The sequence below is a fragment of the Sceloporus occidentalis genome, unplaced genomic scaffold, assembly GCF_023333645.1.
Source record: "Sceloporus occidentalis isolate IW3139 unplaced genomic scaffold, rSceOcc1.0.p SCAF_1, whole genome shotgun sequence".
Classification (NCBI taxonomy): domain Eukaryota; kingdom Metazoa; phylum Chordata; class Lepidosauria; order Squamata; family Phrynosomatidae; genus Sceloporus; species Sceloporus occidentalis.
In genome coordinates, this window is record NW_028316981.1 from 59,909,524 (window position 1) to 59,927,353 (window position 17,830).

General features: G+C 37.6%; 1 protein-coding gene across 3 annotated transcripts in view; it reads right to left on the reverse strand.

The window, feature by feature from the left end:
• CACNA2D3 (calcium voltage-gated channel auxiliary subunit alpha2delta 3) overlaps positions 1-17,830 on the reverse strand; it is a 717,368-nt gene that overhangs the window by 197,058 nt on the left and 502,480 nt on the right. For 2 of the 3 annotated variants that reach the window (XM_089522591.1, XM_089522612.1), the window contains exon 14: positions 14,122-14,139. The exons of the other annotated variant lie outside the window; for it this stretch is intronic. In XM_089522591.1, the coding sequence (XP_089378717.1) occupies positions 14,122-14,139 (18 nt within the window). The remainder of the gene's footprint in view (positions 1-14,121; positions 14,140-17,830) is intronic. 3 annotated transcript variants of the gene reach the window in all.

Sequence of the window (17,830 nt, forward strand, 5' to 3'; positions counted from 1 at the left end):
ATCATTTTATCTTCTCCAAGATAACCCCTTCTCTCCAATGGGAAAAAAAAGAAAAAAAAAGATATAGCAGTTAAGTGATCTCAGAGTGTCTCTGTCTTCCACCACACACATGCATAGTGAGGTCAGAGTCTCCTACAATGTCAAACACACAGGATTGGAGGGCAATGCCCAGGCAATGTCAGGAAATTCCAGAACCTGAAGAAAACAAGAGCATGCTGTTAAAATATCTTTTATTCTCCAGGACTCATGTAGGATATTCTACTTTGTTACACTCTTTTGGATGTCAAAAAACAAAAAAACAGACAAACAAAAAAACCAGTTCCATTCCTGGGTCAAAGTCCAGGCAGATTAGATTTCAAAAAAAGAATTATCACTTGCAATGCTCTCCTGCCAAATGTACATTTGCAGAAGAGGATTTGTCAATTTTATAATGCCTAACAAATGTGTGGGCAGATGGCCATATAGAGGAGAGTTATCTCACAATGCTGCCAAAGTAGCCACCTCACTAATGGAACGAACGGCTAGTCTGTTAGGAGACAGTTTCCACAGGTATTTTTTTATGCTAACTGAACACAACCCGTCAGCCAACTGGTAAGGGTCAGTCTGCAACACTTTTTATGCACAAAGGCATCCTGGAAAAACAGAGATGTTTGGATTTTCTAAAGGGCATTGACTTTAACAAATAGAAAACAATGTAACATCTAAAATCTAATCTGACATCTAGTTCTTCTTTTACTGGTAGGTTGGCCTTGGGCTGAAGGACAAGAAAACCACCTCTTGGGATCTATGGAACATTTTGGGAATAACTGATGGATGCAGGCACAAAATTATTTCAACTACATGGAAGACACATTGCCATGAATTGGAGGAAAAACTGATCCCATGGTAGAAGGCTAAATTTCCTTACAGGATCAAGGACAGTGCCCAAAAGTGTCCATATGAATCCACTTCAATTACCCATTACATAGGTTTCCACTACAGAAACCTATGTACAGGTAAAGGATATATTCATGCCACCCCTTTGTGAAGTCATCAAAGATTAAGATGGTTAGACACCTTGTCATTACCTTGGTAGCCAAATATGTAAGGAGTAGTGATCTCTGTGTTTTGGCCATCTTTGTTTAGCCCCTCAAAAACAACAGCCTGTAAAATGTTTTATATCTGTCAGCTCCTAGGATCTCCACCTACCTTCTTAAAGCAAGAAAGGAGAGACTTTAAAGTACTAGAGTGAAGTCTTTTGGTTGAAGCTCTGGGAGAGGATGATGACATTTAAAAAAACTCTTCTAAGTTTTTTTTATCAAGCATGTGTTGCTGTGCGTGAGTGACTGGCCTTCATTTGGGATGCAGAATGATAAGGTCAAAGAATCAAAGAAGTCTAGTCCAGAAACATGCCACTTGTATTCCCCCCACGCGGCTTATGTTTCCTGGATCCCCTAAAATATTCTCAAAGTGTGATGCAAGTGTATAGGAACTTTTGTGGACATAATATCTTGAGGACATCCATCCTTACAGTTTCTGTAACTGGCTTTGACATGAACTACAACAGTTATGCATGGCAAATAAGTCTATTATCAGTATTCATAATGAAGGCAATCCATTCTATTCCATTTTGTCTTTTCCTAGCGCCTCAGAAACTGGCTGTTTAGTTATTTAATACCATGCCCAACTCAGTCAATTTGTTGTAATGATAAAGGCAGGTGGAAACCATAATCTAATCAGATGTTCCCGTAGGTCCAGCCAACATAGACAATTTTGAGAAATGCTGGAAATTGCAGTTCAACAACACCTGGAGGGTCATACAATTCCCACCCACCCCTAGCTTCCCAGATCAAATACGGACTGGAGGAATCCAGCAATTAATATTAATCTCAATGGGTGACCTTCAGCTACTCACACTCTCTTACTCTAAACACAATTATCATTGAATAAACTGTATTTTTATTAAATATAAATATAATAAGTAAACTGTAGTACCTGAATTTGTTTCAGGGCTTTGTCCCAGAACAAATACCTTTGTTAAATGGCACTCTGTTAGATGGCATCCATAGCACACAAGCAGTGTGAAAAATCTAGTCTGTCTCATCTAGGGGAATAAGCTAATTGATGATGGAACAGTTTTTTGTGGGACTCTTTACAAAATCAGATGGACATTGATTTCACAACAGTTGCTGTCAAACTGCAGAAATATAAAGCAGTTTGGCACCACTTTAATGTCCATGGCTCAATGCTATGGATATCTGGGATTTGCACTGGTGGATCACCAGACCTCTCTGACACTGCTCTCCAATATCTCACAAAACTACAAACCCCAGAATTCCATAGCATTGAGCCACGAACATTTCTGCAGCATTGCTGCAGCCAATGTTGGAAACCTTTTAAGTACTTGTTCCTCTCAGAAAAACTGCAGGAAATGTTGTTGTGTCATAAGTATGGCTATGAACAACGTGGCTAGAATTTTTTATATATACAATATAATACTAACTAAACATTTATGCAATGAATTAAAGGTGAACTAGTATCACAAGAAGTATTTATATATAGTGTCACAATTGTTTTTTAAAGACTTTTTGTCACTTTCTTTTTTAAAAAAAGTCTTTAAAAAACAATTGTGACACTATATATAAATACTCCTTGTGAGAACATTTTTTTTTAAAAAAACTGAAGCTTTCAATCCATTCAGTAATTACAATGTCTTAAGTCAGCTCTACAAATTGAATGAATTATTGCACACACAATGATCTAAAGTTTCCCCTCAAAAAGCATCTTTGTTTTTATGGTACCATGGTTAGACTAATATAGACAGATAAATGACGATATTCCTTCACTGATGAGAAGTGGGCAGTTGTTACCATTTCAGAAATGTTCTTAGCAATTTTTAAGGTTATCCCTTGAGAACAACCACTCCAGTTTCCCTGACACACTGCCAGACCAGAGGCTAGTTTTACAACTTTAACAGTCCTCCTTTTGCATTCACTGATTAACAAAATTTGAAAGTTATTCATCAGATCCAACCTCTAACCTTACATTAATATGTTGAAAATGGCTGGTGATCCTCCTAATTTAGCCAAAGACTAGCATCTACTCAGGGAGGATCTTTGCTCTTTTGGGAAATTTTAAACATGAGGTCTCCCATTTTGCATTGCAAACCATACTGAATTTTAAAAAGATATGATACACTTTGTTGGAAGGGAGCTAGTTTCAAGAAAGAGAAGGCCAAAGCCTGCTTGGGTTTCAGAATTAGTTGATCTTATGGGCATGCTATCAAGGTCATAATATGAAGTACTGGGGTGATGACTTCACAAGAATATTTCTCATTCTCATGTGATGAAGGCCAGACATTTTTGAAAACTGCCCCCAAATGATTTCCATATGAAAGCAATCGTAGAAGATTTCCATACCTGGCAGAATCATCACTCAAATGTCCCTCAAAGGTGGAGGAAATGCACATGTGTGGAAGCCACGTGCACTTTTTCAGTCATCATGCATATGTCACTCCCTCTTAACATTCCTGAATCGTTCCAGGGGAGCGGATTTCCATGAACGCAAAGTTTGCATTCATAGAAAATCTGCTCCCTTGAGACAATTCAGGGACGCTAGAGGGAGTGACGATTTCATGACAATTGAGGAAGCGTGCCTGGCTTCCACACACACGTGCTTCCTCCACCTTTGAGGGATGTTTGAGCGACGGTTCAGCCACGTATGGAAATCTTTATAGAAAATGCTCAGGATTGGGTCCTGTAAATTATTCTAAAGTAGCAAATGCATTTAAGCTTTTTTAAAATATGTTACTGCACTGTTTTGTCTGACATGTCAATATGCATACATATGCATAAGAACACACTTACACATGTTATAAAATAACTGTTTCTGTCATTAACAGAAAATGTAGTCTTATTTTCTACACAGCAGAATTTATTGTTAAGATCTTCACCATTCCAACTCCAAATGGATGGGTGTGTCCTTGTTCTTTGAAATGCAAGAATAATTAGATTAAGGCCAATAACAAACCCCAGATTTCCCCACCCGCATTGCTTTGATTTTTGAAGACAAACATACTAACATTTCATGTTAAGTGCTATTGCAAAAGGATATTTTTACAGTTCATGAGACATCTACATTTCCTAATTGTAAATGATATGCACAGCATTTAAATGGATGGAAACTTCTCAAGAGATAATGATATTTGAGGGGAAATGCAAATGCAGTGTTCTGAGAAATGGAATTTGGGGTTTTATACTATTATCCTTCTTTTGAGCTTGGTGTAGCACCAGATAAAAAGATAAAAACAGCTTTACATATAATGATATACTCAAACTCAGCAAGCTCACAAGACTTCAGAACCTTGTGAATTTATTGTGATAATATCTAAAAATAAGTTTATTCTTAGCCCGCAAAGAACATAACCACTGCTAGGTGCAGTCTGAGCTTGAGCACACAGGAAAGAGCTGTTTTCAAATGTGTTTCAGGAACATAACATACATTCAGTTGCCTTTTAAAATGCATTATTTTTTCTTTTCTTTTCTTTTAAAAAACCACACACATTGTACAGTTGATAATTAATAAGATCAGGAAAAAAACAGAGAAAAATATCCAATTTTCTCTTTCCCATCTGCAGTCTCAAAACCCCACTTCCAAAGCACTTATTTCCTTTTCATTGGCCTCAACTGGAGAATTTTCTGCAAAACAGAAGATGTTTCTCAAGACCATATCAGATGCAGTGAAGGTTAAATCTCTCTCCATGTCCCCTCTGATCTTATAAATTAACAGAATCTCTCCAACTGATATATTTTGCATATTCCCTAACTATCTTGCCTTGGTGCTCTTCCAATCTTCCCTAGCCACATGTTAGGGCAGCTGATGGTCATGGGGCTTCTGCAACCAAATTATCTTTGCTTTACTCTCAGGAAGTGCCTATCAGGCAGACAATGCTGAATTCATTCATTCCTACATATTGCTCTTTCCTCTGAATCCAGAGGAAGCCAGAGAAGCATAGGGTCCTTGACTGAATTTACCATATATACCTGTCTATAAGTCTAAATATTTATGCCCAAAAATTGACTCCAAAATCCCAGGTTGACTTATTTATAGGTCAGTATGGTAATGTGATAGCAGCTCTTTTAGATTGACCCATGCAGTGCAGATAGGAGTTTATTTCTCTCTAGAGCCAAGCAGAAAGAATCCTGGGTGATTTATTGCTGTTAAGCAAAGAAACAGAGTGCCTCTCCTGCCCGCTAGCCCCCACTGTCTGAGGAATGAAGAATGAAACGAAAGCTGAAATGAAAGCTGAAATGCTGAAATAAAAAGCCTCAGTTACAGTCTCTCTTGTCACATGCACACATACACACACTGAAGGAGCCTCCAAGTTTTACCCTCAACCTTTCCACAGGTGATGGCAAAATCCATAATTCTGGCCCCAAAACATGCCCTCGACTTATACATGAGGTTGACTTATAGTCAAGTATATACGGTACTTTGTAACAAGGGGTCTAGTATAACAACTTTCACTGGGGGACAGTGGAGATAAAAGTGGAGCTGGGCAGAAGTCAGTTCTGTGGTAACGAACAAAAATACCACCCAATTTAATGCATTTTAATTAGAAAATATATTGTAAAATTTCCACACACAAAAAAAGCAAAAACAGTTGTGTAAATTAATTAACAGAAATTACAAAGTAAATGTATATTATGCAAGTCATCCTACAATAATGATCTGAACTTTTAATAAAGTCCTGTGCATCACTATTTCTCTGCAAACCTGAATAGAAACTGTCTGTTTGAAATTCATTCAGATATGTTATTTTCAAATGCCAAGATTACTAAATCTGCTTTTCTCTAATGAAGGACTGAGTATGGTGTCAACACATGTATCAAAGTAGAGAATGAAATTTCTCACACAACTATAAGTACACCAAAGCTGAGTCCTCAGATGCTAACTGTACAGGAAGTGTTCACAAATTATTATGTTTAGCAGAATTCTACCATATCTTCTTTTATGTGCAGGGGGAGGGATGTCTAAACTATATTTCTAAATGCTCAACTGAAAAGCTAGAAATTTGGAGACAGAACGAAAAATTAATTGAGGGGAAGAATTCTTATCGGGGTGGACAATAACCACAGTAGTAGTCATCGAAGACAGGTGCAGGACAAGAAGCAAATTAAATACATGAAACCCGAGTCTGTGATAAAAGGCTCAAAGTGAAGTGACACTGCATGTTGGTGTTGTTCTTATTATGTACATTCAAGTTGACTCCAACATCTGTAGACAGTATCCTACAGTTTTCTTGGAAAGATTTATTCAGAGGAGGTTTGCCATTACTTTCATTTCAAGATGAAAGTAAGTAATTTGCCCAACAGCATGCAATATGTTCATGTGAATCAGTGAGGATTTGAACCCTGGTGTCCTGGCTCAGTACTAAAAAAAACACTGTACCATGCTGGTTCTCAAGATGATTTCAGGATTGCGTTCATTTGAAGTAAGTTGACACTTCTACTTTGCTAATTTTAATTTCCTAATTTAAATGTGAAACCTTGGCTAGGTAAGCAGATACATGGATTACTATCTGGTGCTAGATATAAGACATTGTAGCATGGTTAGGCTGTAACTGGGAATTAGCAAAACTGTGTAAGACGAAGAGGTGGTTACTAAGAAGTAGTTCAGAACTGACAAGTTAAATCAAGCTTGAAATCAAGCTGAAACCAGTTTCATGGGAAGCTGGGTTAGTTGACAACTATAGATTTGAGGAAAAACAATAGGCAAGAAGGCTTCAGTAGGTCTTTGTCTCTGCTTCTCTTCCTGTGGCTTGTTTGAGTACCTTTTCCCTCTCAGCCCAGATCCAGAGTAGCATGCAAGACACTGCTCTTTTGCCCTTGCTGCTGCTTCTGTGATCACAGAGGGCAAGAGTACATGCACCAGTTGCAAAGACATGTCTACAGGCATTGGACAAAAGTCTCTTATAGAAAAGTGAGGGACTAGACAGATGCTCACTGATGCTTACTTCTGAGAGATGTAGAAACTAGGGCAGATAGAGTGGTGGAGAAGCAGTAGGAGCATTCAGGAAAAAAGTGATCCAAAAATGAGGGAGGAAGACATGAAACTCAAGGAAACAGAAAATGTGAAATTGGCTTGGATTTTTTTCTAAGTGCATGTGAATGAACAAGGTCAGGAGCAGGTCTTCACCCATTTTTTTTGAGTGAGTAGTCTCAGCGTTTTAGTGCAAGTGATCAAGCGATGAAACAGCCAACTATTAAGTTTCCAGACCAGAACTGGAAGGTTGTTAAAGTACTTTTAGCATGTTGGAAGTATGTCAACACACATTCTAAGGTATGTCCCAAGAATATTGGGATCTGTTCTGACATTACAATCATGCATATACTCCACAATTCCCCACAGAGATTTCAAAAATGTAGGAAGCCAAAACATAATCTAGAATATGGCCCTGAGAAATTTGTGGGGGTGTGGTTTGGTAAAACATGCACTTGTATTTTTTTCTGTGTGATGCAAATTGTGATCTTTCTAACATATCTAAATAAGAAAGGAAAGTTGATCAATTTTAATCTGTGTATTTATTGTTACACCCTTAGATGTTTTAATGTCTGCATTTTATACTTTAAAACTTAATAAAAATATGTAATTAATTATCACTAAGATTAAAACTGATTCCAGACTCTTTTTAAAAAATACAATTTATAGATTTACCAGTTACAAATATGCTGCAAAATTAGAAATAATCTATTAATTTAAGAAAAAATGAAAGCATTAGCAAAGCCTACAATCCATGGAGACTAGCACATTAGTCTTGGTGCAGATGTTCACAGATTCTGGAGCACTAGAGATGATGATCTGCACTTGGTTCAGCCAGCTTCATTGTGACAATCATGTAACAACAGTACAACTCAGCACTGTTGAGGTGCAAATCATGTAAGCTAACAATATTAGTTTTGTGGTGTACAAAATACTGATGAGAGCCTATATATTTTGGAGACTACTTATACAATTTCTATGACCAACATGTAAAAATACAGGTTTTAGCAGGTATGGTCATGATGGTTTTCTGTACATGCACAAATGCTATCTTTAAATAAAAGAGCCCCTGTGTGCAACAAAGAAAAATAAATCAGCAGAGTTAGAGAAAACAAAAATAAGCATAAATAGTTACTGTACCATTTTATTCATGTTATGTATGTCATTTGGTTCCATTTAACTTTTTAGGAAACTTTAATAAAAATGCTAAAATTTCTGCTGATGCATTTCCACTACAATCTCAGGGCTGCAAATTTTCCACTCTCCTTGTAATTCAGCACCTTGAAGTATGGAACAGCAAATGAAGCAAAGAATGATAAACGATGTGTCTAGATTTTTGAAGCTAAGTAGTGTCAGGATAAAAGGACAGCAAACCTTGTTGAAACAAGAAAAGATTCAAAGAGAAAGAGAAAGTAAGCTGCTGGGAACTGACATGATGAAAAGCTTGTTCTCAAAACATGTGAAAAAAGAAGAAACAATATTTTCAATCAAGCAAAGTTTTTTTAAAATTTTTGGTTGAGCAAGGTCTCGTTTATTAATGCAGCTATTATATAGTCCTCCCTGTTTCACATAGGTTCAGAACAAAATACCGCACAACAGGAATAAGCTAACACATCTTGAAGCCTGCTGTTTCAACAAAGTAAGTAAAACAATACCCCAGTGGGCTATTACATAGTAATCACTTATATTTGAGGAACAGGGCAGGATAGAAATCAAGACCATTAAATATACAAAATTGAAGTCCAGAATAAACTAATTCCTACTTTGAATTAATTATTAGGGCTCTTTTTTTAAAAAAAAAAAATAGACTAATAAGCTTGGAAAGGGCCAAAAGTTTATCAAGACTAAATACTTTCAACAAGTTCTCATCAAACCATTTTTGTTTCACAATGATCTCGAGCTCATTCCTAGCTCTAAGGTTTCTGCAGTAATACTGTAATCACTTCATAATGTGGGTCTTTTCCATGGAAAGCTTTGTGCAGCAGCTTCTCATATGAATTGGACAAGTACACTAGAAATTCTGTCTGTTTACCAAGATCCTATACAATATTTAATTCTATATTCTTGCATCCATTCAAGTGGTGTTGTATTTGTAGATATAGTGTCTGCATTATATTCTATGCCAAAGACAATATTAACTCTTTATATAGCCTAACCAAAGTATCACACAAAATAACAGATGGTTTCTCCATAAATTGAAGTAAAAGTTTTGAGTGAATGACTATCCCAGCTATGTCTCTTCCTTTTGCGTAGAAGCTATAATTTTTTAAAAAATCTATTTCTTAGGCTGCTTACTTGGTACTTGGAAGTAAGCAGGTAGAAATATGTGCATCTGATTCTCCCTATATATGTCAGTGTTATTTTATCTCAATTCTGTATTGGATTGCAAGATGCATTTTTCTGCTGCATGGAATTTGCAGATATTTCTGTGTACATTTTCAAAATTAACACATTTTCTAAAGTTGGCAGTTTTATTTGCATTTTTTCCATCAACAAAGCCATGTGAATTTTTCAATGCTGCACTTATTAGCTGTGCATATTTTTGAAAGGTACGCATAACTTTTTGGGTGTGCTTCTTTCCCCCAAGCATGCAAATATAAGGATTCCCAGTTCAAAATGAGGTCAAATTTACTGTCAGTTTTCAAAGGTAAAAGATGGACATTTTCATATAGAAATGGCAATCCAACAAATTTATTTCCCGTGTACTTAAGAACAAGGATAAGAAGAAAGATTGTGAAGTTTCTCACCCTTAGTAAGAAAGATCTTTTTGACACATTGAGATTTTCCAGTCCTCTGGTCAACTATTGTGACTTATTTTTTTCATTCCAAGATAAGATTTGCAAAAATAAAGTGAACTTAAAAAAGTGAACTTGGATGGCAATACAGTACTATTATTCTAGATTCATCTGAAGATTAAAGTGAACATGTTTATAGAAGCATAATAGTCTAAAATGTTTATACAAAAAACATTTGTAGATGACACACAGATTCCAACAAAAACACAGAAGTTGAGACACCATATGGCAAATGTACACTTGTATTGACTCAAGTCATTCATAAAGACGAGCATCAGCCTCATACTGATCTTTCTCAAATAAACAAATGCCAAATGTATTTGAAAGCTCCTCAGATTTTTTTTTTTTTTTTTGGGGGGGGGGAGTCTGGATATGAAACATTTTGAGGTCATTCAAACTGGGGAAAACTAATTAGGACACAAAAAAGCTGTATTTTCATTCAGAATTTCATACTAGGTTCATGTTAACCATCCAGCAATTACTTATTGTTTGATATGAATCTGAAGATGATGATGTAATCCCATAAGTATTTCTATTTAAGGATTACCTTTTGACTGCCTGAGACGAATAAACTATGTGGAAACATATGTTGTGCATCCAATATATCATGTATTTTCTTAATGCTGGAAGTCAGGATGCAGTGACAAGGGCTATTCCTTACCTTGTTGACCTCTTTTAATGACTATAATGAAATTTTATTAATGAGTGGAAGATGACAAAACTAATCCCTTTGAAAAGTGAACGTTACATTACACTTTGAACACTAAGAATATTAGTACTGGCTCCAACATCTGCTAACCACAGAGAAGACTGGAGCTAAGCCTAAGAACAATGAGCATCAAGGCTGAATTTTAAATAAAAGAAAATGTAAGAGCAACTGGAAAATAGTAGTAAAGTTCTTTTGGGAGACTGAAATAGCAGTAAGGAAAGAAACTTGCCCATTGGGGAAACAAGTATTATTAAATTATCAAATCCCTGAAAGTTTGGTAGTATCACAAAGGAGCCTGGGCTTCTAGAAGCTGTTCCAAGTCAAATATAGGAAAGGTGTTTCTCCAACACCTATTATTGTTTAATGCATTTCCCTTCTCAGATCTTCCCTCTACCTTTTATTATCTCATTTATTCTTCAACATAAGACTCAAGTCTCCAGTGACCTGGAAGTAATGTCCCTAATGATAGCAGAATAAATGCCTTATGATTACCCAGGTTTCCTTAAAAAAGGAATATGGATATTACACTTAGAGACTACTTCAGATTTTCCAGAACTGGCACTCGGAAGAGGTTTGAGAGAAACAGAGGGACAAGTGAAGGAAATGAATTCACTCCTTGGCTTTTAAGAAGCTAATAAAGCAATTCTGTCTGCAGATTCCAGCAAGTGTGACTCCATGTTTAAGAACTTGTTGGAAAATGTAACAATGGATAACATGTTCCATGTCCTTTCGGGTTTAAGTCAGGATGGGGAAAGTGTGGACTGCTGTCTTCATGTTTAAACAAAGACATGTTCAAACAAACAAATCCTCTCTGACTTCCTGCATTTATCTCCTAATTAAATGGACACACACACACCAGCCCCAAACAACACTTTTCAAACAAAACTAAGAGGCGTTACAAACCGCTGCTTTGCGGCGGTCTCCTGGCGCTGCTGTTTGCTCCGCAAGGGAGCCGCTGCAGCCAAACCACGCGGCTCCCTTACGGAGCAAAAAAGAAGCTCCAAAATGGAGCTTCTTCTGGCGGCGCGCTAATGACGCCACGAGGTGCCAATGGCGCACTCGCGACGTCATTAGCGCCGCGCGACGTGCGGATGCATAGCACCCGTAACGTCAAGATGGCGGCGGCCGTGTGGAACGGCCGCTGCCATTTGTTACAGACAGAGTCCGTAACAGGAATAGGGGCGTCTGGAAGAGACGCCCCCTTTTTAAACTGGTACGTCTTGAGGACGTCCCAAGTGGCGGTTTGTAACCCGCCTATATAAATTGTGGATGGAGAGGGGCTGCCCTTCTGCACTCTCTAGGGGAAACAACATGACCCTCCAATGCAAGTGCACGCACGCACACAAACACACACACAGAACAACTCCTAGAAATTGCCAGATCCGGGTTGAAGTAAGGGAGGAACTATAAGGACATTACTACTATCAGGCACATGGACCTGATCTACTACTATGACAACAATAAGAACTTGAAAAGAGCACATGATATATACAAAGGGTATAGGAGACTCCAGTGAATCCTAGGGGCTGAAGGCTATGTTTCAGAGGAAGGAACTGGCAAAATCACCTCTGAGTATTCATTGCCTTAAAAAACCCTGTGAAATTCATGGAGTCACCATAAGTCAACAAGCGACTTGAAGGGACATAAAGGCATATATACACCATTATAGCAGCTTGATACCACTAATTGTCATAGCTTCTTACCATGGAATCCTGAGCTGGGGGAGGTGGACTGGAGCTATCTACCAGAAAATTCTAACTACCTGACCAACTGCAAATCCCAGCATTCCTTAGGATTCTGACATTACAAAGTGTGGTATGAAGCTGCTATAAATGTGTGATTCAGATACCTCCATAGGCACATTTCTGATGTAGCATGTGAGACATTCTATTAAAGTTAGAAAATGTTATGTTAAACCTTGGCTTACCTTTGTGTTAACTCTATTAATATTTTGGCCAGTCCACTGTTTTTGCACTCTTCACTATTAGATGAATGCAAATGAGGCTTTTATTAAGACCAAATTCCTATTTAGTTGTTCAGCCCATGAAGAATAAATCCACTTAGAAAAGATGGATCATGACAGCATGAGTCTATACTGCTCCCTATGAATGTTCTAAACATTATAAAAAGCTCAAGGAGAAAGCTTCTCCACTCTAAGTACATAATCATTCTACATGGAAGGATCAATTCATTCAGTGTGAGAGCTTAACCAAAAAAAAAAAAAAAAAAACCCCTTCTGAAATGTTGAAGGATCATACTACCCACTTAACACAGTTAGCCATACTGTTCTACAAAAAGATATGAAGACTAACATACAGGTTTTGTAATTTTCTTTTAGATGTGCAGAGAAGTGCAATCCTTGCAAATTCATTCAAAAGTTAATCCCTACTGTGCTCGTTGGTGCTTATTTTCTTGTAAAAGAATGGGAAATCACAACCATAAACATTTTCATACTAATATTACATACTCTTGAGATGATGAGTCAACATTGTAAACACTTGTTATATCCATTCAGGCTTTTGTTGGAAGAACTATGCAACTGAAAAGTTATTTCCCTGAATATGTTGTCCTTGATAACAATTTAAGAACTTGAAAATCGTGTTTGAGTTGCAGAGAGTTGCATTGATAGGTCTGCCTATGAATCTTCTATACCTTTCATTAAAACACTTCTAGGTGCACATTCATGGACACATAACAGGTTATGCAATTGCAAGGATGGGAAGAGAAAGATGAATTGGGGGAGGCACTGCTGAAAATCAGTAAAAAGAAAAAGTCCAGCTATCAGCAACAAAAAAAAGAGGGACCCTCAATTTTTTCTTCAACTTGTCTGTTCCTCATGAGACAGTGGAGGCAAAAAGGTATGAAAGGAGAAAATACCATTTTGATGTGATCATACAGAAATCCTTAAATAAGCAGTATAAAACTACACCTCTCATTATATGAGTTTTTGTCTTTTTTTCTTTCCCAATTATATTTGTGAGTTCTATACAAGAATGATGCAATAAGCATCAAGTGATACATTGTAGCTGCCACAAATGTCATCTGTGATATCATGAAATGCAGTGGGGTAGCTCTGGATCACACCATAGCAAAGCAGAAGCTGTACAACAACAACAGCACATTGCATGGAAACCGATTTGGACAGAACGTATGTTAGATGCACTGAAAGGCTTTTGGTAAGACAGTACAATAGGGACCAGTGAGACAATAAAGCCATACCATGAGTTCTATTATTCCTCTGCAGGGAATGCAAGGGTCCAGGGATGGCTTCTTTGTAAATGCTGTGTCCATTCAATGGTTTCCTATTATTTTCAAAGTGGTAACAAAATGGATCCTTTATTGTACAAAGCAGCAGCCTAATCCTTCTCCATTTTGTTAAAACAGGTCTCACATTGTGTAACTGAATTGTAACTCAGTGGGTGACTTGGCTTCACACAATCCCTTGCTTTGATTTAAGCAATGTCATGCTCTCCAGTTCATTACAACTGTGACATTGCACCATATTTCACTGATCACCATTGTACCATATTCATGACACTTTGGAAACATGAAGAGTTGGTGATTTCTTTGGATAAGTATTGATCAAAATTTGTTTACCTTTTGAGCCTGAGGAAGCTGGCGGGGAAAACAAGAACAGAATAGAACAAGCCATCATTATATAATTGATGTGATAGAATAAAGGAGTTTAGATGCTTTATTAGTTTTTTTTTAAAAAAATCACCAAGATAATAAAAAAGATGACGTAACAGGAGAAATAGTTCCAGTTTACTCAATCTGCTGTACAACAGGAACTAAAGAACAGATTCTCTGGCAAATATCACTACATGATGCAATTTGTTAAAATGCTACAATGCTAGAAGTAAGGAATGATTTTCACCATAGGCATGCTGTCTCACTTGAATTATGATGTTTCATCTTCCTGTACACAAATATAATTCAGTGTGGATCATCTAGAGCAATCTCTAAAGTCAATGTATTGTTGACTGTATTGAACCTTTTAAATTACTCCATCATCTTTATATGAGCATATTTAAACAGAAGCATGAGCTGCATACCAGTATATATGACACAGGTATGATTTCGTTCATGCTAAAGAGCAACATCCTATTTTCATAATACAGAGTACTATTCCAACAGAGGTGGAACTAGAGCTTTTTGCAAGTGCTTACAACTATAAATAGAATTTCAACTCACTGAAAACATATACAAACATCTCACTGAAAACACCAAATATACTCTTAGATACAAGATGTAAGAAAGTCTCTATCTGCTGAAATCACTGGATATTAGATATGGGAGCAAAGCAGGTGGCCAGGAAGGAGCCACAATCAGGCTAGGGCCATGGAGACTGTATGGCCCACTCCAAAGTGGGCTGCTGTCTGCAGTCCCAAACCACACTGGCTGGGAATCAGGCTCCATTTGGCGGCACTGGAACATCTTTCAGCTGCTTTGGGGGCATGCGTCATCTGCATGCGTCATCTAAATGCCACACCTCCAAAGCAGCTGGAATGCACTTCTTTTGGTACATGTGTTAATTTTGGCCACATCACAGCTTAAAACAGACTGTGGCGGGTTACAGACCGCCAAAAAATACGTAGTGACTATGTATTAGGGTTAGGAAGGTGCGGTGCTTCCACACACCCCTAACCCTAATACGTAGTCACTACGTATTTTTTGGCGACAGCCGTTCCAGATGGTTGCCGGCATGTTTACGTCTTGGACGCATAGCATCCAGACGTGTCCCGGCGCCTATGACGTCGCGAGTGCACCAGCGGCGCCTCGCAGCGTCATAGCTGCACCACGGAAAGAAGCTCCATTTTGGAGCTTCTTTTTTTGCTCCATAACGGAGCCGCACGGTTTGGCTGCAGCGGCTCCCTCATGGAGCAAACTGCGGCGGCAGCAGACCGCCGCAAAGCGGCGGTTTATAACCCACCTGTAACTCCTCTCCTATATTCTTCCCAAATGTGCCCATTATTAGATACAGTATTAGATACAGTAAAATGATTACATTTCATAATTCTAGGTGGACTGGGCCATAGAGGAGGGGACACTGGCTAGCATCCTGTTAGTAGTTTAGGCCAGCTGCACCCCTACCTAGAGCTGGGAGATGGTAGTGCATGTGCTGGTAATGTCAAGGCTGGACTTTTGCAGTGTGTTGTACAGTGGGTTACCGCTGTACCAAGTTTGGAAACTTCAATTGGTGCAAAATATGGCAGCCAGATTGTGTCAGCTACTTAGCTCTGTCATTGTAAAGTTACATATCACAGCCTCTGATGCAGGATCTTGGCCACTGTGTTTATTCAGTGGAGCTAAGCATTCATTATTTGAGTCAATTATCTCACCCTTCAGGATTTTGCTATTTATGCAAGATCACTGGGTAAAGTATAGTGTAGCCTCTCCTTATGCAGGGGATGCGTTCCAGACCCCCCCCCTTCCCCACGTAAGGTAAATTCTGCATAAGCACAAGACCCATTCAATAGAACGGGGCTCGGGTTTGGGCTCCACAGGTGCACGCCCCATTCATTTGATTGCAGTGCAGCTTTTGCATAAAGTGGAAGCCACGTATGGTGCACCCACATATGGGGCGGGCGCATTGTATATACCAACAGTGTACTCACACCAGTGGCTACAAGGGGAAGAGCAGGTGCTAATTCCAGAAGAACCAACAGCATGTCATGGAAGTTTATCATTGAATTCCTTACCACAGAATATATACTACAGATGGAGAAAAGCTAGTGATGAATCTGACAAAGCATGCACAGATATTATGTTTGCTAGCACATTTCTTGATACATTGCAGTTGATTGTCAGGGGGATGACCTTATCTAAACTTTGAAGTTGTTTTTTTTTACGTTTTAACGATTGTTAGGTGGATGATCTTATCTAAACCTCAAAGTGGTTTTTTAACGTTTTATTTAATTGACTGGAAGCATATTATGTATTAAATTTGGATGTTATTTGATGGAATATTTTATAATTCTGAATTGCTGTCATTGGTTTTATATTTTATCATGCGAATGGCCTTTGGCTTAAGCATTAATAAAGATTGATTGATTGACATTTCTTGATGGTGCTGGCAGCAAAGAATGAATATGTTTTAAAATTCACTGCAATAACACCTGTGTGGTTTTGTCCACCAAGGCTTTTGTGATCCTTACATGTTTATCCCATGGTTTAGTTAATGTTTTAAAATCTTGTTTTACCTCAAAATATTATACACATTAAAATACATATTTATATGAACATTTTATGTAGGATTAACAAAATCTGCTGATTAAAATAAACACTTTTATCAATGTAGGCTTGGGAGGGTTGCTTTTATGGATTTGAAGACAAATCATAGATTAAACATCACAAACAACATTTCTAAGGACGCAGTACAATGCTTTTGCCATTGCCATTGTTCCTCTAAAATCTGCAAGGTGTCACATATCAACCTTTCTTGTTTTTAACCCCTATATATTCACAAGCATCTTCCTGGTAGGGTTGCAAAGAGCACTCACATTTTTTAAAATTATATTTTGGGTTTTGTTCTTGACAATAGCAGGTACCTCAATATACCAAGACAACCCATTAAAATAGTCATCCACTGAGAGGATTTTTGCATATCTGTGTTTTGTTGTTGTTGTTGTTGTTGTTGTTACACACACACACACACACAAAACTATCTTTTAGCCAGAAAAAAACCCACCAGTGTTTTGCATAAATTAAATTTTTCCACAAAACTCCCCAAATACAATGAATCATAAAAAGTGCCCAAATCTTCTAATTTTACCCACCACTAAAGAACCTTTGAAATTATTCATTCTTGCATGTAAGAATGACTTAAGTGAAGATTTACATTCTAAGAAGTCTAGTGTGACAATTCTTTACTCTGAAATGAGGATAATTAGAATTTTTTTGTCCAAAGCACCACAACTTGTTGTTACACCAAGTTAGCATTTATTTGAATTTATTTACACTGCTTCAACTGACTGTTCCCTTGGAAAGGCCATGGGCAGCAAACAATTTTCCCAGCAGTAAAAGCAAGACTTATAGGCCAATCCATAAAAAGTGCTTATCTCTGTAAAATCCAGTGGGTACTATTGATTCCAGTGGTTTCCTTAAATCCTGCCAAGATAAGTGTTTAAAAAAGAAAGAAAAAGACAACATGATCTTTCTGTTAATCCTCAAAAGCATAATGTAGCAGCTCTTTTTCTTAAATATAGTGGAAATTATATTTTTCATGCTTTTGCCCAAGCCTAAAGTATTATATGTCATCTGTTTCTCTTTTCTGTGCCAGCATTTTGTTAAACTTTAGCTTTCC